The 25,025-nt window shown below is 40.4% G+C and overlaps 3 protein-coding genes across 3 annotated transcripts in view; all 3 read left to right on the top strand.

Moving 5' to 3' along the window:
- The window catches only part of LOC133108659 (cell adhesion molecule 1-like), a 397,533-nt gene extending 383,417 nt beyond the window's left edge, over positions 1-14,116 (top strand). Inside the window, exon 13 of the transcript XR_009704685.1 lies at positions 13,997-14,116. The gene's annotated coding sequence lies outside the window, so the exon portion shown is untranslated. The remainder of the gene's footprint in view (positions 1-13,996) is intronic.
- A 307-nt stretch (positions 14,117-14,423) lies between these two features.
- Positions 14,424-18,988, top strand: LOC133108496 (alpha-crystallin B chain-like). The gene is made up of 3 exons (XM_061218061.1): positions 14,424-14,738; positions 16,973-17,095; positions 17,573-18,988. The coding sequence occupies exons 1-3, from the start codon at positions 14,550-14,552 to the stop codon at positions 17,747-17,749; spliced, it is 489 nt and encodes a 162-aa protein (XP_061074045.1). The 5' UTR covers positions 14,424-14,549; the 3' UTR covers positions 17,750-18,988.
- A 552-nt stretch (positions 18,989-19,540) lies between these two features.
- Positions 19,541-25,025, top strand: nkapd1 (NKAP domain containing 1). The gene is made up of 6 exons (XM_061217654.1): positions 19,541-19,672; positions 20,388-20,464; positions 20,602-20,702; positions 21,021-21,146; positions 22,414-22,461; positions 22,778-25,025. Exons 2-6 carry the CDS (start codon positions 20,396-20,398, stop codon positions 23,253-23,255), a joined length of 822 nt encoding a protein of 273 aa, XP_061073638.1. The 5' UTR covers positions 19,541-19,672; positions 20,388-20,395; the 3' UTR covers positions 23,256-25,025.

Here is a 25,025-nt window from a genome sequence, read left to right as displayed (position 1 = left end):
AGGTATATGCACTTGGTGGTCCAAAAAAATTATGTTAAAATGTAAATGTCACTGAGTACTACCATTCAGCTGCTCTAACTTTAGTGCCATTTTCAACCAGAAATGGTCTGTAAAACACTACACATTCATCAACATGGCTTTATTGCCTAATCAGTTGAATGGCCATTATCCCTTGATTAAAGTAACCTTTCTAGGCCAGCTGCTTCTAGAACAATGAAACACAAACCTTTTTTCTTTCTCGGACACATTAGGTTCATTAGCATAATTTGTATATGGTTTTGATTCTTGATGTAAGTATGTACATTTTTTTACATTTTGTAGCACTTTTCAACACATACAGTTTACAAAGTGCTTCACATCATGAGAACATACATAAACATACACACATAACAAATAGCAAGTATAAAAGAGCTTCATAAATGAAGTTTCCAAAATGGGATTTAAAAAAAACTATGATCGGGAAAATGTATGGTTCATGATGGAAAAAAGAATTCTGCTTTCACTTAGCTCTACTTGCATTCTGTTTTTATCAGTATTAAACCCTATATTTCTGGTTTAGTAATGCCAGTGTTTAAGTTTGTTTAAGCACAACTGCTGACAACCACTGCCGTAACTTTGAAGAGTGACAAGTTTCTATACTTTTGCTGTGTGTTTACCACACATGTACAGTAGAACCTGTGGCCATCACATACACAGAAGGGAGACAAGGGAGAAACACAAAACACATTGTCCTTATCTGGACATGGAGGTGTATTAGAAAAGACATGTTATGTGCTGTTTTTACCACATCTTTTTGTTATGAATCACATTACATTGGGGTTATGTCTAAACTACACTTTTGTATAATATACAGTGTCATTTATTCCATATAACTTATTGTTTTCACGTGTACAAAACAAACCCCTCAAACTTCACCATTCAACTTGTTGGTGTTTTTTTCCAGTTGTTTAACTTCTGTCCCTCTCTGCATAACATTTCCAGAGAATCACTTCAATCGAACCGGTCTCAAAATGGACGCCCTCCTAAACTGCAGTGCAGTGTCTCATGCCAGGGTGCTTTGGCGAGCTCTGGATTCTGCCTCTTCCCGTGCCTCGCCCACGGTCTTTATCTTTCAGACAGCAACATCATCAGGGCGCAGTCCAGGAAAACCCTAAATTATATAAGGTCCATTCATCAGGCTGGATTCCACTAATGGAAAATGGGTCAGGCCTGCTGGAGAGCCTAATTGGCTATTAAGATAATTTAACTAGTCTCCACCATCCAATTCTTCTCATATGAGTCCTGAGCTTTCCACTGGTCCCTGATCACAGCCAAACATTCTTTTTTTTTAGCACCACTTTCTTAACTATTTATTTACCTTTTCATAGGAAATGAAACCATTGAAACAATAATGCCTTTAGTACTGTGTCAACCAAAATCTGTCTCTTGCCTTTACATACATTCAGCTGTTGCTGAGCAAAGTTTTTAATGAAGCAATGCGCCTTCAAATGCCAGCTCTCTTCTAGCATTTGCAATATTTTTTTTTTTACATTTTCCATTAAAAAACTAAAAATGCACATTGACATGGCCTATTAACCCTCCTATTATGTTCAGAGTTTATGACCGCTTTCATGTTTCATGTTTTCAGATTTGACCCCAACGGTTTAAATAAACGGAAAATTATTGCAAAATAAAAATTTTGACACTTAGTGTGTCGCCTTGTTATTGTCTCCTAAATGACTAGCCTTTTATCTATAAATATGAAGAATCTGTAAGAAACATCTCATTTTAGAGCCTGAAGTACAGGAAGTGAAAGTGTTCTGACATTGTATACAGTTATACAGGGTCAAAATAAGTCCATACAACACATGCAAAGTTGGTACAGGACTGTTGTCTATGTTTATTTCATGTTTACAATTTAATCCCACCAAAATATAACATTTTAAAAGTCATACAGTATCAAGATGAAAAACAGGTTAACTGGTTTTGAAGAGATGTTAAACATTGAATAGGAGGGTTAAATGAGAAAAAGCCAATAACAGAGAACTACTGACTTCAACTGTATTGTGCTCATTTTCATTTGTGATATTTAAACTGGATATTTACCGTGTGGGTCATGTTGTACACCAGGTGCACATTCTTAAAGATTCAGTAAAACATGAATTCCCAAAATCTTTAGAAATTATTTGTAAGCAAGTACATATGAATCCCAGTCACAGTGTTGACTGCAAGTAACATTGTATTGTGCCATTGAAGAATATCAGATAATGTGTATTCCGCATAAAGCACTGTATTTTCTTACATTGTATTCATAAAGATGTGATATCATGTTAAACACAGTACCATACATGCGTTATAGATGATTTAAGAGTACATACAATATTTGGGCAAGAGACAGATTCCCAGAATGCAGTGCAAATAATCTGGCTGTGCCGCATTAACCGGTTATAATTAAGTAAATTCAACATTCACAAGGGGCTTTATTATACAATTTAAATGTTAGATGTTAAATATTTTTAGTTCGATGTTTAAACATTTCTGAAAAGGAGATATAGAAATGTTTCAGCGACACAGACGTCAATTTCCTATAATAGCAATCGCTCTTAATTCTACAGTATGATGGGCGAAACTAGAAACCCAGCATTGCATCTTACCCACCAAGTCTCTCTAGTTGGCAGACTGTCAAGTCTCCATCATAAATTATTGAACATGATTTTGTATATGGAGATATTAAATACCATGGTTTGGAACTATGTGTATACTGGTGCATACTGTGAGGTGAGGGTCCTAGTATGGGCCTGCAGAGCCTGTCCTGTGTACTAAAGCCAGTTACTCCAGTATAAGCAACATCTTCAGTTTTGTACTGAACCGCTAGTGTAGGATGGTTTAATCTCTCTGTGCCCTTGTTCTTGCTGTTCTTCTGACATACACTTAATGTATCTTTCCATGACAGTTGCACGAGTCCCAGTGGATGCCAAGTAAATAAAAACTAAATACTAATTTGCTACAACCCGCATAGAGAACACAAGGGTTTAGCTATGTAGGTCATGCAACCATAAGAGGATTGGAAATTAACTCATGTTCTTAGTTATTAAAGCAAATTAATAGCTCTTAAATATGGATCCCTCTGCAGTAATGCTGAAGAGCAGATATATTACATTCACAATTCATAGTGAATATGTTTACCGTCCTACACAGCGAGCGTAGGTTTAAAGTGTTATAAATGTACATTATGGTTTTACCAAAACTCAAACTATAATGAAGTGGCTCCCAACACTCTTCCAGAAGATCAACCATGACAAATCACACTTCATTCAACAGCTCAACATTCAGATCTTGTTGAGCTGCCAATTAGTAGAATCAATTGTGCCAAATTGAGTTGAAATGAAAACCTACTGGATGATAGATCTCCAGAAACAGGTTTGGGAACCACTGCAACATTTTATAAATGAAGTAGTTAACAAGAAATTATCTGCTGTGTGTTAAGGCCATATGAAACCAAGAGAGGGGGAGAAATGCAGCCTAAACCAGCCCAGTAAGCTTTTGCTAGAGCATGTAAAATATGTGAAAATGCACGTGCAATTCTACGTGCATTGTATTCCACACATTGACACTAAAAGGGTTCCAAATGAAATAAACAGAAATAAAATGCACAAGTAACTTGAATTTAAGCATATGCATGACCTTGATATGATTGAAGCATGTCTTGACCAGATAATTTACTCCCTAGTCATTTTCTGCTCAATCTGTCGGTCTTTGAAAAAGGGTCTATAGTCTACACAGAGCTGTTCCTTCACCTGCCCACATGCTGTAATAAGGCTCAGTCACTGCACACAGTGGGAGTTCGCTCTGAGATGCACTCATTCTACCTGTTGTAGCACCAGCTGGACATCTGCTCCGAAACATTGGTCAGATTAGCATAATTCTTCAGAAAGACCGGCCATTTTGTCCCCGTGGGTCATCAGACAGGGTTTCCCAGACGATCATTCTCTCAAATCTAATTAAATTCAGCCCGGCGCGAGAATGCAGTGATAGGCTGTTATCTGACTGCAGCTGTCGCGTCTCCTGTCTGAAACCCCATCTTTACAAACCTTTGTCACAAAATCAATAAGACTTTTTTTATATGAGAACTATTATGATTATGATTCATGGCCCTGTTCTGGCTGCTTGAACTCATCAAGAGGAGGTGTTGTGGACTTGTAATCGCTCAATGTTCCTTTTCTGCAGTCCGTCTGCCTGTTGAGCGATTGACAGCCCGGTATTGGAATCTGAATCTGCCTGTGAAAATGTGCAAAAATAAATAAATAAAAATCTTTCAAGTGTGAGGGTATTCTCAGAGGCATATTTCCACTTTAAGCCATTACAGTCTCGCTGTACAATTTTAAAACCAGAAATTGTACAGTGAAATATGTATTTTCTTTTATTGTTTCCTGCCTTCATTTCAATAAACTCTATTTGGACCCCATAATCTCAATTTCACAATCAATGTGGAATTTGGTATGGAAGTATGTACTTTATCTTTCCATATACTGTACTTATTTAACTCGAAACAAATATGGTGCTGATTTTGACACACTGGCTGATGGGCCAAGCAAGAGTACAGCCTTGCAAGGGCACAGCCTCATTCTGATGGTTCAAGGAAGAGCACAGGCTAAGACCACAGTGATATTTACATAAAGACACTCATTAAATTAATCCTGTTGGAGCCTGATGAAAAATGGTCAACATTAGTATTCATTTGCTTGCTTAATAATCATTGTCAAGGTATCCATTTAAATGAAAATATGAGTTAGTTTGATTTGTTGTGCCTCTGTGTGTTTGTTCACTCATATCAGCAGTTAAGAAAGGTTTTGCCAGGCAGTACAAAGTACAAATGTAAGTGAATGTAGGAATTGATAGCTTATATTTTCTTTGTGCAACAGCAACAAAAGTATGGGTTCAGACACATGATTGTATTTTCATTTGAAACTGATAAAAGTCAGAATTATCCCCACTCTGGTTTAGAGATTTTGTGTACAGCAGTAAGGTCCCCCTGAACTTATCTGGACAAGAAGTAACTAAGTAAATAAATAAATGCCCTTAAGTCATCTATACATGGTTGCTTTGATTGGCAGCAGACCTAATTCATTAATTGGGAATGTACCACCATACCCACCACTGCAATGTCATTTTATGTAATAAAGTTTATTGTCCATGCTTTAATTGTTTATGTGCATTAAAAGACGATGTGCAGTGATGTCCAGCCTTTTATTATAATAATCATTAGATGATCAAATATACAGTACATGCTTTTCAAAAATGTTTACCCTTTTAAAAATGTTATATTGCTAACTATATGTTTCAAGAGTCAGGGTTAACTAAAACTAATTATACACTGCCACCCTGAGGTCATTTGTGGTACAACAGAAAATACCGGTCTCAAACCAGCTCATCTCCCATAACATTTCCTAATCAGCTGATTACATACCGATGTTAAAAAAAGAAATGTCCCCCTCAAAATATATATATTTTCTCTGCCAATCCCCAATTTTCACTTCAGCCTCTAAAATTGGAATCATTTCTACTGTTGATATACATATACAGTGTTGTATATGTTGTGTCAATAATTCCACAGCATACAACAAATACAAACAAAAATTAATGCTCATACAAGGACATTTAATAATAATCACAATAATTAATCATTATGACATGCTTAAAGGAAACGCATATTCAGCCTTTTACTCATCTTTATAAAGTGTGCCAGTAGTTTCAGAAGGCACTGTAATTACCCTTCCAAAATGTATTATTAATATTCCCCGAGAATAATATTATAATACCATGATTCTGCTTATCTCTGTCTATTTTGATTATCTAACTTTTAAAACAATTTCATTGAACTCAACATTAATTCAAAGAGTTGTGTAATGTGTGCTTGAATCATTGCCAAGTAACTATGGGAGTGCCATTGCTTTTGATAGATTTCAGCAGCATATGGCTCTAAATAAGCGATCATTTCTTGGCAGCTGTACTGAATGTGACAGCATAAAGTCACGGCCAATGCATGGCGCAGTTTGGTCGAGACTGTGAGATTTAGTCAGCGGGTCCTCGTTTCGTATTGTGTTATCTATGGAATGCAGTTTGGTTTACCCTTTCTTTCCCATGTTAAACAGTTGAATGTAAGCAGGGCAAGGCCTGACTAATATTTGACTGGGAGACCATCTGGAAAACAAGATTATTATTGGAAGAGTTGTTGGAGCCAGTATGGTACACTTTTCCCTATTTGGCCAACTGAACACGAATTACGTGCGCATTGCCGCGCAATAATTTGGGTACTGTGTTTGCAGTCATTAGCAGTCATTCTGATAAGACACTAAACCAAGGTCTTATCTTTTGTGTCCTGCTGTGTCTATACTGTGATCACTGAATTAAGTGTCCTTAAACAATTTCCAGACCTGGTCATTTCACAGCAAATTTATACTCACATGGAGTCAACATATTGCATTGGCTGTGTCCAAAATTTCATATTAGCATACTATTTACAATGTCAAAGTAGTATGCGAACATTTTTAGGATACTAAAACCATAGTTGCATAAAATAATTTGTGAAAACACCCAGATGTCATATTGCATTAGTTGAAATATCATAGTATGTAAACACTATGAGTGTCCCAAAATGCATTGCAATAGGTCACAATCCTATGGAGGGAAGTTCACAGTGGTGAATGAGTTGAACAATTTACCTTTCACTTTGCTTATTTTTTTCTGGTTTCCATACACAGGTTCACATCAACAAGCAGCCATCATCCACATGCACTGCGTTTAAAGCAGTGCATTTCTATGATGACTTAACATATCTGGAAAGCCATCTTATTTTTTCACTCGCATACTAAAGCTGCCTTTACATGCTGAATGACAGTACACATAGTGTGTAGTATGTAGCATGTAATTTCAGACACCGCCATTGTCACCGCGCAAAAGAACTGAGTGCAAAGGTGACATTCCTGGTCAGAGAAACTTTAGATAAAAAAGAGAAATGGTCCATGATAAAGCAATGCTGAGTGAATCATTGCTCAAAAACTGTTTCAGCAAAGCAATCTTGCATCCACCTTGCATCAATCTTTAATATCAATGTCTTCTGAGCTATAGACTTTTTTATTCATGAGAATCATTTCATCACAAAATGGGTGCATGTTACAGAGCAAAACAATGTAGACACACTACACTATATGAAAAACAAACCCAACTGCAAACTCAAACAATTGCCTGGTGAATTGTGCTTACGTTCGGTGCAACTGAGCTTGAATTCAGTCATGAGGAATGAAGTGGGATGCACATAAAACAGGATCTGCTTCAGATACAAACATCAAACTATCCTCACTCCAAAAAATGAGAAAGAGAAGAAAGAGAATGGACTGTACTATATGTGTATATTTTGTGCTTGTGTTTGAGTTGGTGAACTATATAGTTATTAATGCCTGGATTCACTGTATCCATGGCTTGCTTTTTTCCATCACAAGCACAGTTCTGCAGTAACCAAAACTCACAAATGTGTTCTGGGAATACAAAAATGAAATGGCTTTCTTGCTTGTTAGAACACAAAACAAAGGTTTTTTTGGGGTTTTTTTCATTTACAAAGAAAAAAAGGAATATATCATTGTGAAACACTGGGGGAAAGTTGCAATCGCTTCAGATTTTCTTAAATTGGTGGTGAAATCGGCCTTCCATTAGCGAGTTAGCCGGTATGCATAATGTGACCTTGTGTGAAATGTAAGCCTCGGTTTGTTCTAAATTGCCTACCTTCACCTTCATTCAGAGGCAAACAGCAACTTATTGTTCATTATTGCAGAATGGTACATGTGCACCTTTCCAGAATGTCAATATAAGTATGAATAAACAATAGATTACTCACGCCAGCGGCAGTTTACTACAGTGACAGCAGGTATTTCTCCGGCTTTGGCTGGAAAGGTAATTGTTTCTGCTAACCTGCCAGAGCCTAATCCGGCCAGAACTGGACGACATGATGGAAGAAAAAATTGATGAAATGCATCTTTAGGCAAAACGGGCATTAATAATGCTTTTTCAGAATTAAGTAAAGAAATGAGCAGAAACCATGCAACTCTCAGGGCAAAAACTGCCAGAGGATAGAATAACAATATTACACATTTCTCAGGTGCCAGTTTTTTTTAGTTCATAATCTTCCGAGTCAATATGCATCGAGCCAGCCCCATTTTTAAAAAGTTAATTATAATTACTATGACTTTATGTGCTCGGAAAAGCCCCACAGTGGGGATAGAGTTCAACCTCCCTCTGTGTGTCCCATGCATCCATAAATCTTGAATAAAGAAGTTCCACCAGTTACTTGTTTCAGAGAATCAGGGGAGCAATCAATGTTACAGTGGTAGTCAGGCAGTGTTGTTGTCAGGGCTTTTGGGACGGGTGGGCTTTTGGGGGGGCTAAGGAGATTGCTTGGGAGACCCAGGACCGTGACCGGTACAAAGATGGGGGGAGGGATACACCTAGAGAATACCCAATAACTCCACACTATAGTGGTGGAACAACATGAAATTTTGGGAATCTGGAGAAGGCGGGCATTACCCCCTAATGCCCTTGCATGACAATGCAATTATAAGAAGGCTCTCTGCGTACGCAAGTTAAAGGCTCCATCATATTTCTAAAACAAAATGTATTTACAAAACTTTTTTTTCATTGGTGGACTGTGACCCACAGTTTGCCAATTATGCAGGATGAAGCAGAAAAGCGTGTAGAACCAGGGCTGGAGACCACTAGTGTACTTCCATACTAAACACTAACTGCATTACTCAGCATTACAGGGTGTGACCTCTCAATGGGAATGCATCTCAGCCAACCCCAAGTTGTTTTTCCACAATATTTTAATTAATTTACACTAGAATCTTTATCTGATGCAAAAAGAACTGTGATATGTCCGGCTAACAAAATTTCCAGGTTTGCAATACAGTTTGGGAAGAGAAATGCCTGGTCTTAAGTAGAAATATGTATCAATGTTCATCCATTTAGCTGCCAAACCATCAATCTACCTGCTGGTCTAATTTATTCTGAAATCTGTGCCATTCATGTTCTCCTCCCCACATTTATGTGAGTATAGAAATCAGCCAATACTCCTGAGAGACGTTTCTGCTTTTAATTATACACTATATACATATGGTGCCATTATACCTGCAGTACTAATGCAAAAGCACTCCTTTTGAAATTTGTTCTTGATGTACTGCTGAATGCTTTTTAAACATTAACAGTAAGCTGGGAGATTTGGGAAGCATTTTTAAGAATTCTTGCATTAGAACTATTCTTCTGTTCTGGAGTCGTTTCATTTTTTTAAGTATCCTTTGGAATGCAAACATTTATTCCATTTCTAAGCCTTCAAAGTTGCAGTTGAAGACTGTGAAAATGTAATTTGGAACTTCTCTAAAAGAACTCCACTGCCTCTGGCTATTATTAGAATTTGAAGGGATTGAATTGACCTGCTTTGTGAAGGGAAGATGGTTCCAGTAGAGAGGGCCCTATTGGCTGAACGGTGTCTGTGAACTGCACTGTACAGTGCGCTCACTGCGATTACAGCAGCTGGAGGGAAGCCCACAGAAAGGCCCTGTGTGGATAATTATCCCCTTCTCTCTCTGAGGCTCATCTCTGGGCACATCAGTCAGCACAGTTATGTGTGTATCCTGTCACACCCCCTGTCTGTGGTGGTAGATGGTAGTCAACTTCATTTTAACTCATTATTCCCCCTCTTGGTGTGTAATGCAATTCTACTCAGAAAAGCTTATTATACCAACATTTGAAACTATGTTGTATTTATTTTATGTAATATTTTTTTAAATGTGAAACTACACTAAAGTGTAAACTACAGGATGAAGTAAAGTCGCTTATTTATTCTCGCCATGAAAGCCGATTAAAATTTGTGAACGCATAAATACTTTTGGGCAATTGAAAATGTTTTTATTCCCAGGTTGCTTTCAGGTGTGATGGCTGATGCTTGTCTTCTTGTATCGCTTTGGCCTTTGGAAGATTCGGGCAGATATCCCAGTGAAGTGTGAAACTGAGTTTGTTACCGTGCTTGAGTGGCTCCGTATATGCTACCTTACCGCAGTGCTGCTGGTGGGCCGTTATATTTATATACAGAGTAGAAATGAGGGTCATGATCACATGGTGAGATAACATATTTCAAGCTTTTTCAGAACCATGTATTAAAAGAAAATTGTAGGGATTATCATTCAGAGTGGGACCAAATCAAAACGTGCAGGTACATGTAAGTCTGAATTGAACCACTATTTTCAGCCAACAGCATGTCCAGGGGCCTGTATCACAAAGCAGTATTACTGAGTTAGATGGATAAGTGCACTGAGTAAAACCCAGGGCAGTTCATTTGACTTAAGTCCATGTTCCAGATTTGGGAGGGTTAGGGGTTTTATTTATCCTGCTAATTTAGTAATCCTACTTGGTGAAACACCCCCCAGCAGTACACATGAGTGGGGGCCAGTGCCATTTCTTATCAATCACTGTAAACTGGTCTCATTTATTGATTACATATGGCAGTGCAGTCATGAATGACACTCTTCTGTCTAATCAAGGGTAATCTGCCATCATATCACAATAAATGTGCTTGTTGTTTCCTGTTTTTGCAGATACTCTTACCAAGTACTCTTTAATTCTCTTTTTGTTTATGGTTTTTTGAAAAGTGCAATACAAATAATCAATTATTATTATTGTCATTAAAGGTATTATTAGTACATACATTTGTTTTAGTATTACTATTATAATTATTATTAATATGTTTAAATGTTTGTATGCATTTAGTTGCTGCCACATAATAGGGTACCTAAAGTGCTCGCTGAGTGTATATGATAGAGCGCTTTGTGGGCAGATGTGGAAGCAGTGAAGTCCCTCTGATCGTGGCAACCCCAAAAGCAGGGGAAGGGCATGTAAGTGTGGCTGGAAATGAAAGGTGGAACTAATGAACAATAGGCATTAGGTGGCTGCTGGCAGGAATGTTGATGTTCATGGTTGTTCGACACACTGTTGTGCACATTACAACGTGTCAGCAGTCAGGTTCACAAAATACCATATCCAGGCTCCAAATATTCCTCTCTCAAAACACTATATATCTATTAAAAAAAACTATATCTATAAAAATAATCAATCTGTGTTACAATATACACTCACCAAGCACTTCATTAGGCTTTTTTTAGACTTCTACTGCTATAGCCTATCCACAGTTAGGAGGCGTTGTGTGTTCAGAGATGCTCTTCTGCATACCACTGTTGTAATGCGTGGTTATTTGCGTTACTGTCACCTTCCTGTCAGCTTTGTCCGGTCTGGCCATTCTCCTCTGACGTTTCTCATTAACAAAGCGTTTCTGTCTACAGAATTGCTCCTCGCTTTTTGCTTTTAGCACCATTTTTTGGAAACTCTAGAGACAAGTGTGCATGAAAATCCCAGAGAACAGCAGTTTCAGAGATGCTCAATCCACCCTGTCTGCCAACAACAATCATTCCACGGTCACTTAGATGAAATATTTTCCCCATTCTGAAGGTTGGCATGAACATTAACTGAAGCTCCTGACCTGTATCTACATGATTGAATGCATTGTACTGCTGCCACACAATTGGCTGATTAGATAATCACATGAATAAGTAGGTGTAATAAAGTAAAAATGTTCCTAATAAAGTGCTCGGTGAGTGTATATGCAGGTTGTGTTAAAATGTGGTCTACACCTTCATAAGTATTATGCAAAGCAGGAGCTGCTTTATTTTCTATTAATGCTAATTACAGTTCTCTAATTAATCAGACACCTGTGGTAACACTACAGTGATATAAAACGTTGAAGGATAGATATCTAGATATCAGCAAGCAACACCTCTTCACTAATGGAGGCAAAATAACTTCATTGTTGAAACATTTACATGACTAGCCTCAAGACAAGTGCATCTATTATGAGTGTAATCACTACCGTTCTTTGGTCTGCACAGCTCTTTTAATCCATAGGGCTGAAATAAGAACAATTAATGATATATTCCACTTCTTGGATGTACTTCCACAATTTAAGCATGTGTTACCAGTACTTGAAAATAAAGACTTTCTATATTTGGGGTTCAAAGTGATAGGTACATAAAATTCCAACTGCAAGCCTTTGCTAATAATAACTTTTGCCAATACCTCAACAGTAATAATAACAGAAATAAGTTTGTAGAGGGAGGTTACTAATCTCCAGTTGACTATGTTATGCCTTAAACACTGAATTTTGTATTTTCAACAGTTTTACTAAACATTTCCAGTTGTGTTGCTTGTCTTTAGCAAAAACAAACAAAGAAACATTACAGTTCAATGTCTTATGCTTAAAAACACATTTGGCAGCATTACATTCCAGTCCTTACTGTATGTTGTTATACTACCAGGAGGAAACACAGCGGATTAAATTAATGATTGGCTGGAATTGATTGTGCATTTGTAATCTTCCTTCGGGGAGAGCTGTCAGGGGTAATATGCTGCAGGCTGATCGAGAAAACCCCTGATTATATTGGCTTCAACGCAACTTTAGCTCAACTAGGCTGCTTTAGCAAGACGGTTGCCGACGCATTACGAAAAACTGACACGAGGCAAATATTTAGGCCTGTTCCAGCTGCTTCGAAATATAAGTGCAGTACTACTAAATACAAGTCACTGCCACTAGAGGGCAGGATAACCTTTTTTAAAGATGGAATGAGAGAGCGGTGGCAATGCTGTCCACAGCACACAGCAGGTAGGAGGAGCTAAAGTGTGAGTGGAGCTAAAGACAGAGAGTGACAGAACATGCTGTCACAAAAACACTAAACAGTTCTTCTTTTCAGGCCATGATTTCATCTTTATTTTCACAAAGAGATGGCATAATTTATAAGAAATGTTTTTATGGTTTTGCAGGCACAGACCATTCCATTTATTTATTGATTTATTTGTTTGTTTATTTGTTTTGTTTGTTTATTGTGCTTAAGTACTTCTCACATTCAGAGTGGAACTCTCACAGAATGCAATGCTACAGCAAACCAATGCTATGATTCTTCCACTTCATCTTCTTAGGCCTGCTCCTATAGTTTCAAGAGCAGGAAATACTGCTGGTCTGCTGCTTGAGACTGGACCTCAATGTTCAAGTGGTACTTGTTTTGTGCCATTTGCTCTTGGTATGCTATATTTTAATGTGCATACTTTAAACTCATGTATACTAAAAAAAAAGTGTGTATTAATAATGAGCTAGTTAGCCAAATGAGACACTGGATGACAGCTCCCAGTCATGTACCTTAACCACTACGCTACTGGCTGCCCCAAATGTGTTTTGTCTGGCGATATGGTTTTAAATACTGGGTAGTGGCGAAAATAATCACAGACATTCTCAGATAGGAGATGCCCTCAGCAACCATGAAACTTGCAAGTGTAGCATGAGCAGGTTAAGTTATTAAATGTGGCCCTTGCCATCCGAACAGCACAGTAGTAGATTGAGCTCACAAAAATGGCTAATGACTAGTTTAAGACGCCAATCACATTCATACTGAACTTACTGAAGCTTCGGCGATGATATCACATTCTGTTGCAGATGTCCGCAAGTTCACTTCCACTTTTCAACACCCTTACATTAGCACTGAAGCTTTGGATTGTGGGTGATACATTAAAACTGAAAATGGCCCATGCATGTGGTCTGCAGATGTGTGGGAACCATGACGATAACTTTAATCTCTGCATTCTTGCCAAGCAGCTGTGTTACTCTTGACTGGGACCTGGAAGGTTGGTGATTCAAACCCCAGTCTAGCTGCAATAAGATCAGTGCAGCTGTTCTAACCCCACATTACACCATGCCCAGTCTAATCAACTGTAAGTTGCTTTGGATAGAAGTGATAGCTAAATAACTAATGTAATGAACCAGACATTGCATTCCAGTGTGCATTATGCTCGTGCCATACTAGATGATCTCTTTATTCCCACAGACAGGATATATTTTCAGAGTACACTATATGTAGCTCTCTCTGACCCCCAGCTCCAGGTTGCCCCAGCTAATGAAAACCACACCCGCTGCTGCACCCTGGTCCCTGGAGCTGTCCAGAAAGGGCGGGGTTGGAGGCGGAGGTCTGTGATAAGAATCCTCTGGCACAGGCGGTGTCTGGAGAACAGGCTACATTTGAGGAGCTGGGGTGTTGGCTTGGCACTAACCATTTTCATCCAAAAACCAGACAATGAAAATGCAAAAAATTATTTCCGGTGACCCCAAGGGACATGGGCACCCTCCAAATCCCCCCAAAATAATCCTTGAAGGCCTTTGTGTGAAGTTTAAATAAACACGCAAAGTGCCAGAGCGAGAAAGAGACTGACACTGAGAGAGGGTGGGAGGGCGAGACAAAACACTTGACATCACTGTTCTAGAAAGATCAGAGCGAGGGCGTGCGGCTGGCACAGGCTGGCAGAGGTGGGTATATATGAGGGAGCGGAGGGAGGCAGGCAGCCCGGCGCTCTCTGTCTCTTACATGCGCTCAGTTGCTCACAGCGTCGCAGCGTAGCAGCTTAGCCCCCCGAAACCTCGTACCCCGCTCAGGATGGAGATCCCCATTCAGTACCCCTGGTTCCGCCGTCCGGCCATCCCCTCCTTTTGCCCCAGCCGCATCTTCAACCAGCACTTTGGAGAGATTGTTCCGGAAGACGACTCTCCATCCTTCCCCTCCGTCTACTTGCCCCGCTTGCCCCTGCTTGGACTAGGAAGCTGGGTGGACAGTGGGATTTCAGAGGTGAGTAAAGGAGGCTGCTCCCCTCTCTCTCTTTCTCTTTCTCCCCTCTCTCTATCCCTCTCTCTCTTTCTCCCCTCTCTCTCTATCCCTCTCTCTCTCTTTCTGCCCCTCTCTCTCTTTCTCTTTCTCCCCTCTCTCTCTATCCCTCTCTCTCTTTCTGCCCCCTCTCTCTCTTTCTTTCTCCCCTCTCTCTCTATCCCTCTCTCTCTTTCCGGCCCCTCTCTCTCTTTCTTTCTCCCCTCTCTCTCTATCCCTCTCTCTCTTTCTGCCCCCTCTCTCTCTTTCTTTCTCCCCTCTCTCTCTATCCCTCTCTCTTTCTGCGCCCCTCTCTTTCTCTTTCTCCCCTCTCTCTCTTTCTCTCTCTGTCTTTCTCTTTTCCCCCTCTCTCTCTCTCTATCCCTCTCTCTTTCTTTCTCCCCCTCTCTCTCTCTCTAAATACACCAATGCAGCCAAAGGTGGTCCCACTCATATTGATATCTTGATATCTTCTGTTGAAGTTCCCACATTATTCTGATTCGGTCTTCTATGAAAATGAGCGGCTCTTAAGGAACTTACTTGGCTAAATAAGTAATTCAGTAATTTTTTTTTTTATAATGAATTATATCTGAATTGTGGCATTTGCTTGCAAGTCTACTGGGACCATGCACACACTCAGCCCAGTCCCCCTGATATCAAAGCTTAATATCAATCACACCAGGGAGTGATGGATACATGAGAATTAAGATGAATAGTGTGCTGTATATGGTAACACATACCCACCATTGAGTCCTTTGCTTGTAGCTATTGAGCTCAAAAGCTCTTTCAAAGTGGCTACTGATATTTTTAACTGATATTTTTTGTATTTTATACATGGGGCTAGGAGTTTGCATTCGCAAACAATAATAATGTGTTGTACAGTGACCAGCATTCACCGACCAATCTCTTATGAACTGTACATAATGACACAAGGCAGGCAGTGTCACCCCAGCAGAATTGGCTGATTGTGACAAAAATATGTGCCACCCACCCCATCCTCCTCGTGGGACTCTCTCACAATGTAATGCCTGGAATCCTGGGTCACATCTCCCACAGCCAGAACCAACCAGGGGAATAGCTGGCCCGACAAAGACTATTTCAGCATTTCTGCTGGCCTAAATTCACCTCCTCATCCTTAAGCATGTTATTGAGAGAATAAATCACTAATAAAGTGGGCTCAATATTTAAGATGGCACGATGAATTCAATAAAGTTTGAAATTTTGGCAGAAAATCTGGTTGCCTCTGCTGCAGGAAGTCGAGACTTGGTCATAGGTAGATTGTCCGGCAGCACAATGACTCCAAAGATACATCAAAATCCATGTAGAAATTGTTAAAAGGACAATAGGTAATTTTGGATGGTCAAGAGAGGAATAGTAGCAACAAAGACCTTCAAACCACAACACTGTTTATCCCTTCCCCTTATCTTTAAAAATGCTGAATTTCAAACACCATTGGCTGTGGAAAATAGAACCAATTTTCAACCAATGAGCTTGAATTATTGTACAGTTATACCATGTTTTGATGCAGAGTGTTGAGCCGTCAACTGTATATTTTGAAACCCGAATTTAGGGACTATAAACACAGGCAGAGGGTGAGTCAACATGTCAGTGAGCCTTTTTCCATGATAGGAAGGGATTTACAATGGTCTTGTAATAATGTTTTAACACAAAAATCTTACCTATTGTACCTTTAAGTAAAAACAACAACCATGATCTGCAATGGCTCAGTCTCCAGGTTTAAATACCATGAAAAACCTGTTGTCTGAACTGGAGAGTGGGATCCCAAGGAAATCAATGATTCTGATTTTTGCATGAAAGAATGGTCTGAAAACCAAATGTGTTCTCTAACCTTATCATAAATTATAGGAAAAAACTCCTGGGTGTCATCTTTGCCAGTACAAAAATTGTAACAGGTTGCTGAACTCAATGTCACTGCAGAGCCAGGGCAAGGGTCAAAAACTACCAAGAAACATGTCCAACTGAAACAGGTTTCATGGAAACCATTGGTATTGTCATTATTTCTAGGGAACTGAATTTCTGATTTGTAAAGTGTATGTATGGGGGGTTGATTTGGATAGTGTTGTTGGTCAGCAAAGGTTCAATGACGGGTAAGAGGAGCAAAATGCTGGGCAGTTGCTGTGTGTCCTGTGATTATATGGAAGTGCACAGGAAAGGCCCTGCATTATCTGTGGTGGCTGAGACTGTGTGTGTCTTGGCAGATGAAGCTTGACAGGGACCGCTTCATCATTAACCTGGATGTGAAGCACTTTTCCCCGGAGGAGCTGAGGGTCAAGATCAATGGCGAGTTTATCAAGATTCACGGCAAACATGAGGACCAGCTGGTAAACAAAATGTTTTTCTAAATCTGTCCTTAGCCAATAGGGTGAAGATGTTGTTTCCCTCGTCCAGCACATCTCTCATATCACCTACCTCATATTCCCCGACAGAATACATTCAAATCATAAAAATATTCTTTCTGTACAGTAGTAGAGTATGATATAACCTGAAAAATAGTTTTCATTTTTGTGGCTATCAAGCTACTCAAACACATTTTTCAAATCTTCTCGAATTAAGCCTCAGGGAAAGACAGGCTGCTTGTGAGCTGTGTGCAAAGTTTTTACACCACCCTAGAATGCTTTATTGCAGAGGGGCTCATTGAAGCCCAACCAATGTAGAAAAGGACCATAAGTGGAATCATGATATAAAAAGTGTTATTTCGTAGCATATGAATACTGAGCATTTCATTTCATTGTTGAGAATGCACTCCAACTTGTGTGTGGCCATTGAAACAACAGCATGTCCTTCCTCCTCTTAATCAGGATGAACATGGGTCTGTTTCGCGGGAGTTTGTCAGGAGGTACAAGCTGCCGGTAGGGGTGGACCCAGGCTCCGTCACTTCCTCCTTGTCCTCAACCGGCGTGCTGACAGTGTCCGCTCCTCGCAAGAATGCGGACCTTCCAGAACGTACCATCGCCATCACCCAGGAGAAAAAGTAGACCTACCAACTGTCAGCCCTCCTGCCTTGCCCCTGTCCTGCCAATCTGCTGAACTCCTCATCATTGAGGATTACAAGCTCCACCCCAGAGTCTCCATTGGATAATACCAGCCCCAGCCCTGACTCCCCATTCCGAAAATCAAGTGCAATCCTGTGCTTCCTATTTGGGGAATCCAAACTCCTTCCCTAGTATTGGGTTGAAACAGCACCCAGAATGCCCAAGCCTGAATGACAGAGAAACACGCTGGTTCATTGCAGCTCCGTGACTAGACCCCCAGCTGCCAGACCTAAGGAGTTTCCAGGGTGTCCCTGATTTAATTAAAATGTAAACAGCAATACATATAGAAACAAAATGGCTCCTTCGGCTATCCTTACACCATTTAGAGCCCTCTGTACTGCACCCTGATGAAGAGAGGAGAATGGTCTGTCAATGTCCAAATGGACAAATACAGTATACAAGTAGATGGCAGCAGTGCATCTCTATTTGTGTGTGTGTGTGTGTGTGTGTGTGTGTGTGTGTGTGTGTGTGTGCATGTATTGCTTACAGCATTTGTGTCCTGTGCATGTATGTTTATGGGTGCCTACTTGTACACGTACATGTGTTTATGTATATTAATGTATTTGCTTGTATTCATTACATGGTGTTTTCCATCAGGACTGGTGTTAATCCGAAAGGCTAAGCTGCAGGGAGAGCTCATTATATGCATACGTTTTCTCACCAATTCCTCTCATAGAGAAATTACTGTGCACAGTGGTAATACAATAGCCCAGTTGTGTATTTTCCAACAGCTTCCAATAGCTACTATTATGATCTATTCTGAATTTTGCTTCAGGGGCAAGCAGAAAATTGCGAATGTGTCACAAATCTGCTGGTGAATTGGAACAGTGCACCACAACCAAAGTATGAAGTAAGGTTTTCAAACACAGATAAATTAAGTCTAATTCTCATTAGTCATTTTCGAGGAAGATGATGGAAACTGAAAGATAACTAGAGTCACATCTGTGGATGCTATTTTCATTTTCAAAATGTGCTGAATCAGAATACTGAATTTTTTTATTGTATTTATCTGACGAGTGTTACAGAATGAATGTCTGGGCAAGGGCTTGTGGTAGTGACTGGCCACCCTGTTTTAATATTCTGCTTTTTCTACATGTTATATTGGTTGCTGACAATCCGTATACATTGCAATAACACATGTTGTATGACAAGGGCAATAATAAACCTGATCTAACAAACCAATGACAGTAATATGTCTGTTTCTGTTTCATATTTATATCTCACTTTTAGTTTTTCTTTTATTGTGGGAACATTTTGTTTAAAAAGCATATTGTCACAAATGCATACTTCATGTTGATGTACACAAAATTTGTTTAATCATTTCTGATACTGACGCCAACAAACTATTACACAATACTCCTAAACTCCTTCCCAAGCCTAACCATATCAGCATTTGTTTGATGCAAAATACAATGCAAAATACATGCAAACTTAAATATGTAAATTAATATATACATTCCATGTATGATTGCATATTACATTACTCTAAATTGTTGTATATCTCGCATCGATCCAGATACATTCAGGCTCTAATCAAATTTCGGATTTACCTCGGTTTTATTAAACTACTACATTGCATCGTGCTACATCGAAGAAAATGACGTAATGTTAATTCAGTTTCTTCACTTTTGCTCAGATTTACAGTTTCACGTTGAGTCAAACGATATTATTGACAGATATGTATCCAATAAGATGATACCTTGTTAGCCAATCGAAATCTTGATGGGCGGTTCGTATCACAGCGTTGTGACGTTGACTAATGGCTACAAGGGAAATATGTTCGAATTCAGAGGAAGTCAGCCATTCTCCCTGTTTGTATCGTGTTTGTGTTTAACACTTTACAAAAACAATTATTGCATCTGAACGGTAAGAATGTATTAATGCTTTGAAGTAACTGCAGCTACAGTCACCGTCTATATATAGCGATACCGCGAGTATGTCTACATGCCCGATACCCTTCACTGTGGACAGCTAGACCATTTCAGCCAGCTAATGCTAGCTAACCGGATAGAAACCTTTGTAAATGTGGTGGAACTATAGCTAATATAGCAAGGTAACTTCCATTGGTTGTGTTGTAGAAGTGTTTTCATACGGTTATCACGCTACTTGATTTTTTGAAAATGGTATCTTGAGGCTTGTGGGGAGATTGCGCTAGCTGACGTGGTTAACTTAACGTTAACGTTAGCTATACGTGTTCTAATCTAAGCAATGCAAAGGACAACTCGGCTAACTGGCTAGGTGTTAAACTAACCTTCGGTTAACAGGCTGTGGTAGTGTGACAAAATATTCTACAATTAAAATGCTTTTAAGTAATTCCGTGAATATAGTTAACTCCAAAGTTCTCCCAACTCCATATCATTCCTTAACCTCAAGTTCTAACAGGTCTGACCTACTTAACGCTAGCCACAAATGCATTTATGAACTGTAACGCATAGTAAGGCACCTTTGTCGTATTTCCTCTGAAGGAAAACAGAAAGTAGGTTATTTTGGGAGAGCATGATATGGACTTATGGTTTTATTTGTATTGCACTTGCCCTAATGCCTTCTCCATGTTATAAGTGCTTTACTTTTATATTTCTAGGTGACATCATGTCCCAAATACCTATGGGAAAATTGTTATTCAGAAATATAATTCGCCACACAGATGCACATAATAAGGTGAGTGTCCAGAAAGTGGCCATTTTTTGCTGATTAAGTTAAAATTCCCAAGCTAAATTAACAAACACAGGCAATTACCATTTTCTTGTATTATTTTTACAAAAAAATTTGAACGTGTGTTTTTTTTGTACGTGAAGATTATAGAAGAGTCTGAGATGTGGAAGCTGAGGGACATGGAGAAGCATTCTTCAGATGACCAGGTTATGCTCCACAGACGAAAGCCTGCTCACATGTACAGGTTCGACTCCCCTTTAAATTACGCACTTTCACTATTTGCGGGCAGTTAATTGTTAATATTGACTATTGTCTTATATTGTTAAATTGAAAAGTAAATGTCTCTTGAGCTGGGTTTGTGCTTCTGTGTGTGTGTGTGTGTGTGTGTGTGTGTGTGTTTGTTTGTGAGTTTAGATAATGTAAACCCCCCCCCCCCCCTTTCTTCTCATTGTTGTTGTTTGCAATTAATGTATCTGTGCTTTTTCAACACAAGTTCACTTGGAATGCAAATGATGCACATGTGAATTTGACTGTCTCTCACTCCGCCTCTCTCCTGTCTCAGTGGTCACATGCACTGTGACCGCTTCCTGGAGGACACGCCCGCCTCGGCCCGGGACCGGGAGGACGAGCGGGAAACCCGCGACCTGACGCGGAAACTTTACGATTTTCAGGCCAGCGACCCCAACAGGTGTGTATCAATTGCAAGAGACTATGAGCTATGAGACGTCCCACCAGTGTCTGCTGCATGCTCCATTACTGCGGTATTACTTTTACTGGAGTGTGCAAAGATCTGGGCTCGCCTGGTCCAAAAGCCTTTTCCAATTAATATCTAAGTGAACAGAACCGAACCTGACCTAAGAGGTATAATGTTAAACATGACACATTTCTCCAAATTTTAAAGCGAGATTACTTTTTATAAATTTTTGACATTTACTAAATAATAACCAAAAAAAGTAAAAAGGCCCTGTGTAAAAGTTTGGGAACCCTATCAGTCTTTCAATTTTCGCTTTTTTCCAAAACCTTCATCCGTCTTCCCTGGAGGTACTTCATGGTTGATTTTGAAGTATGTTTTGGATCATTGTCTTGCTGGAATACCAACCTCTCTTCAACTTCAGTGTCTGGACTGACCTTTGAACATTAGCCTGTAGAATTTCTTGATATTTGATGGAATCCATTCTTCCTTCCATTTGCACAATATTTGCTGTGCTTCCAGCTGCCACACAACCCCAAAGCATAATGGATCCACCTCCATGCTTCACAGTTGGCAAGGTGTTCTTCTCTACAAAGGCTTCACTGTATTTTCTCCAAACATACCTTCTTTGGTGGTGGCTACTCTTTTTTTGCACCTCTTTTGCAGTGATGTGTGGGTTCTTCTGAGCATTTCTCCCAAGGTCCCCATACTCACCTGTCTCGTTGAAGCCCTAATGGTTAAAACACCTGGTTTTGGGCTTTGGTAATCATCTTTTTAAAAAGTAACAATGAATAATCCAAAAGGGTTCCCAAAAATTTAGCACAGGGCCCATTTCCTTTTTTATAATTTACTGTAAAAAATGAAAATGAAAATCAATCTTGCTTTGAAATGTGCAGAAAGGTCTAATTTTTAACTCCATTTAGAGTTCAGGTTTGCTTTCGATCACATCCAGATGAATTCAACAAGCATTTAAATCAGGGTTGCCCAAATCTTTCCACCCCTCTGCTTATCTGATGCCTTGTATACCGTTTCAAATGTATCATTTATTTGAGCTTGGATTTTTTTTTTTTATTACAGCTGGATATTTGCTAAGGAAATGGGGGCTACATATAACCACAGTATAGTCCTTTTGCACACAAAATCTGCAACCCGTTTTGGCTCCTTAGCCACTGCACCACACTGCCATTGTTAGGATGGGTGGTCTCAACACAGGCGATGTCTGTAAAGTGTGGACTGAAAATGAACACATTTGTCTTTGTTGTAGGTGGGGGCACAGTGGGTTCAAGGAGCTCTACCCAGAGGAATTTGAGAGGTAAGACCTCATTGCAGAAATATTATTTTAAAAGGGCAGTTTGCCCAAAAGTGAATTTTAAGTATCCACTTACCAAGAGTACCATCTGTCCATGCAGAGAGTTTCGCTCTGATATGACAAATTTTCAAGGTGAACTGCGTCAAAAAAAGTCTCAGCAAAACTCTTTGCATGGATAGTTAGTACTCTGGGTAGGTGGAGGTGTGCTTTAATTTCATTTTTAGGTGATCGGGTGTTTTAAGTTTTTATGGAAGTTTGCGCTTGCCTGATCAGTCTGTTTCTGACCCATCATCACTAATTCTTTCCGTCGTTTCCTCAGCGAGAAGGAGTGCAGTGACGGAGAGAACCTGCGGCTCCGGAGGAAGAGGAGCAAGGCCAGCGCGGGCAGCGAGCGGCACAAGCACTCCAAGAAGTCCTCGCACAAGAAGAAGAAGAAAAAGGAGAAGGAAAAGAAGAAGAGGAAGGAGGAGGAGGAGGGGAAGGAGGGACGGCCGGGCAGGAGGAGCAGCAGCAGCAGTGAGAGGAGCGACAGCGAGAGGCGCCGTCGGCGGAGGAAAAGCGGCAAGAGCAAGCACAGGAGGAAGAAGAAGGAGCGCGGGAGGGAGAGGAGGGGGCAGAGCTGCTCGGGGGACAGCTCCTCGGCGGGCGGGGGGAGGCGCGCCAGGAGGCCCAGGAAACGCCGCAGGAGGGCGGGGTCGGACGGGGAGGGCCGCGCCCAGGACGAGCCGCACAGGAAGAAGAGGAAGGACTGGAAGGCGGCAAATGAGGAGAAGTCCGAGGACAGCTCTGAGGACTGACCCGCCCGCGGGAGGAGCCTGCACGAGCGCCGGGGTTCAGGGCCTGCCAGTGACTGCTCCACTGCCCACCTCACACTCACTCAGTCTGTATGTCAAAAGCAAGGTGACCAGGACCCACATGTTCCCCCTTTCCCACTGTCCAGCTGGAGGCTAAGCTAGCGGACCCCAGGACAGACTACAGAACCTTTCAGTTTCATTTTAAAAGGGAAATTCAGCTAATAATGGCATTGATGTATGCACCCACAGTACTATCTTTCCGTCCAGAAAGTTTTCTAGGTCTCTGCTGCGGCTCAACCTGATACAAAGGAACTTCTGGCCTTAGTGGCCTAATGTTTACATTAAAAAAAAACACAACAGCAACACTTCTTTCCAAATATAATGCATCATGAACATCCACAGAGCTTAATTTCTGTACGGTTTCATCAAGAACTACTACTGAAGTACCGTGCATTGAGCGTTACAGAAGTATGGGATCGTTGAGGTCCCTTGTTTCAGGGTGAGCTGCGGCAGCTATCTAGAAAACTCAGCAAAAATCTGGATGCATAGATGGCACTCTGGGTAACTGAAAAATACCTTTCATTTCAAATTTCATTCAAGTTCAGGACACACACTGGGTGCGAGGTTACCAAAATTTCACCAGCACATTACCTCTAAAGCATCATCTCACCATGAGCAAGGTGATTGTTTTCTTTATTGAATGACCCAGTAGTTCCAGGGTTTATATAAACCTGACTCTGTTGTGATTGAGGAAAAGCACATTGGTTAGTTTGGAGTGGATTTAGTCTGCCAGAGATCCTCCTGTTCCTGTTCTCTGCACAGGAACCACACTACAGGGTCATGTTACGATTACATAATAGTACATTTCCTTGTAGTTTTGTTTTGTTCATTCAACTGAGAGGTGTTCAACGTATTTTACCCTGTGTCAGCCAGCTTGCTGAATTCAGTTTTTAGATCAGTTTTACTCAACAGGCAGAGCACATTTGGTCAAATGCAGTGCAAAAGGGCTAAAGGAATTGAATCTTTTTGAGGCCTCACCCCTTTCGGCGAAATAGATAACAATTCAACCAGGCCTGAACTGTGAGAGACAGGCCAGCCCCCAGGTACTATTCGGATACCCAGCCAAGTTGAGCAGAAGTTGGTTCGTTTTTAAAACTCCATAGCCGGAAAGTGGCTTGACACTCCTCGATTGGTAGGTAGCACAAACTTGTTTACGCATCATTGATGGGAAAAGAGAATCAGATGGCATTGCCTCCATCCTGCCTCCCCTTCCTTGACTCCTCCGGGGGAGGAATGAACGCAGGACGCCAGGGTTTCCCTACCCCAATGCAAGGTAACGAGCAAGAGAGACCGACATAAGCAAACATCCTCGTTACTGTACGCAAACATGGTATGGACGGACTACCAGAAGAGACCAGATGTAAGAGTGTTCAAGGATGAGCAGTAGATGGACTGGTGATGGTCAGACTGTCAGGGGAGCACACAGCTGAGGTTGAGCAGGCTTCATGTGCCAACCGAAGTGAGAGTCTACGTTTCTACTGTGCGTTTGACTGGAGAAACTTCTGGAAGACTTGCAGCACAAGCTCTAGCAGGAGCTGGGCATCCCTTACTCTGAAACAGCCATTCAGTCTCAGTGTGTAATAACAAGTGGACATGTGTCTTTTGTTAGATATCTATTTTTTAACTTTTTTATAAATTATTAGCAATCGTGGTTTTATTGAACAATAAATTTGCTGTCCTGACTTGGATGCAGGTCAGCATCTTGCATATGTA

The sequence above is a fragment of the Conger conger genome, chromosome 13 (genome assembly GCF_963514075.1).
Source record: "Conger conger chromosome 13, fConCon1.1, whole genome shotgun sequence".
NCBI lineage: Eukaryota > Metazoa > Chordata > Actinopteri > Anguilliformes > Congridae > Conger > Conger conger.
The sequence above is the reverse complement of the archived record's forward strand: the minus strand, read 5'-3'. Positions and strand labels throughout refer to the sequence as shown.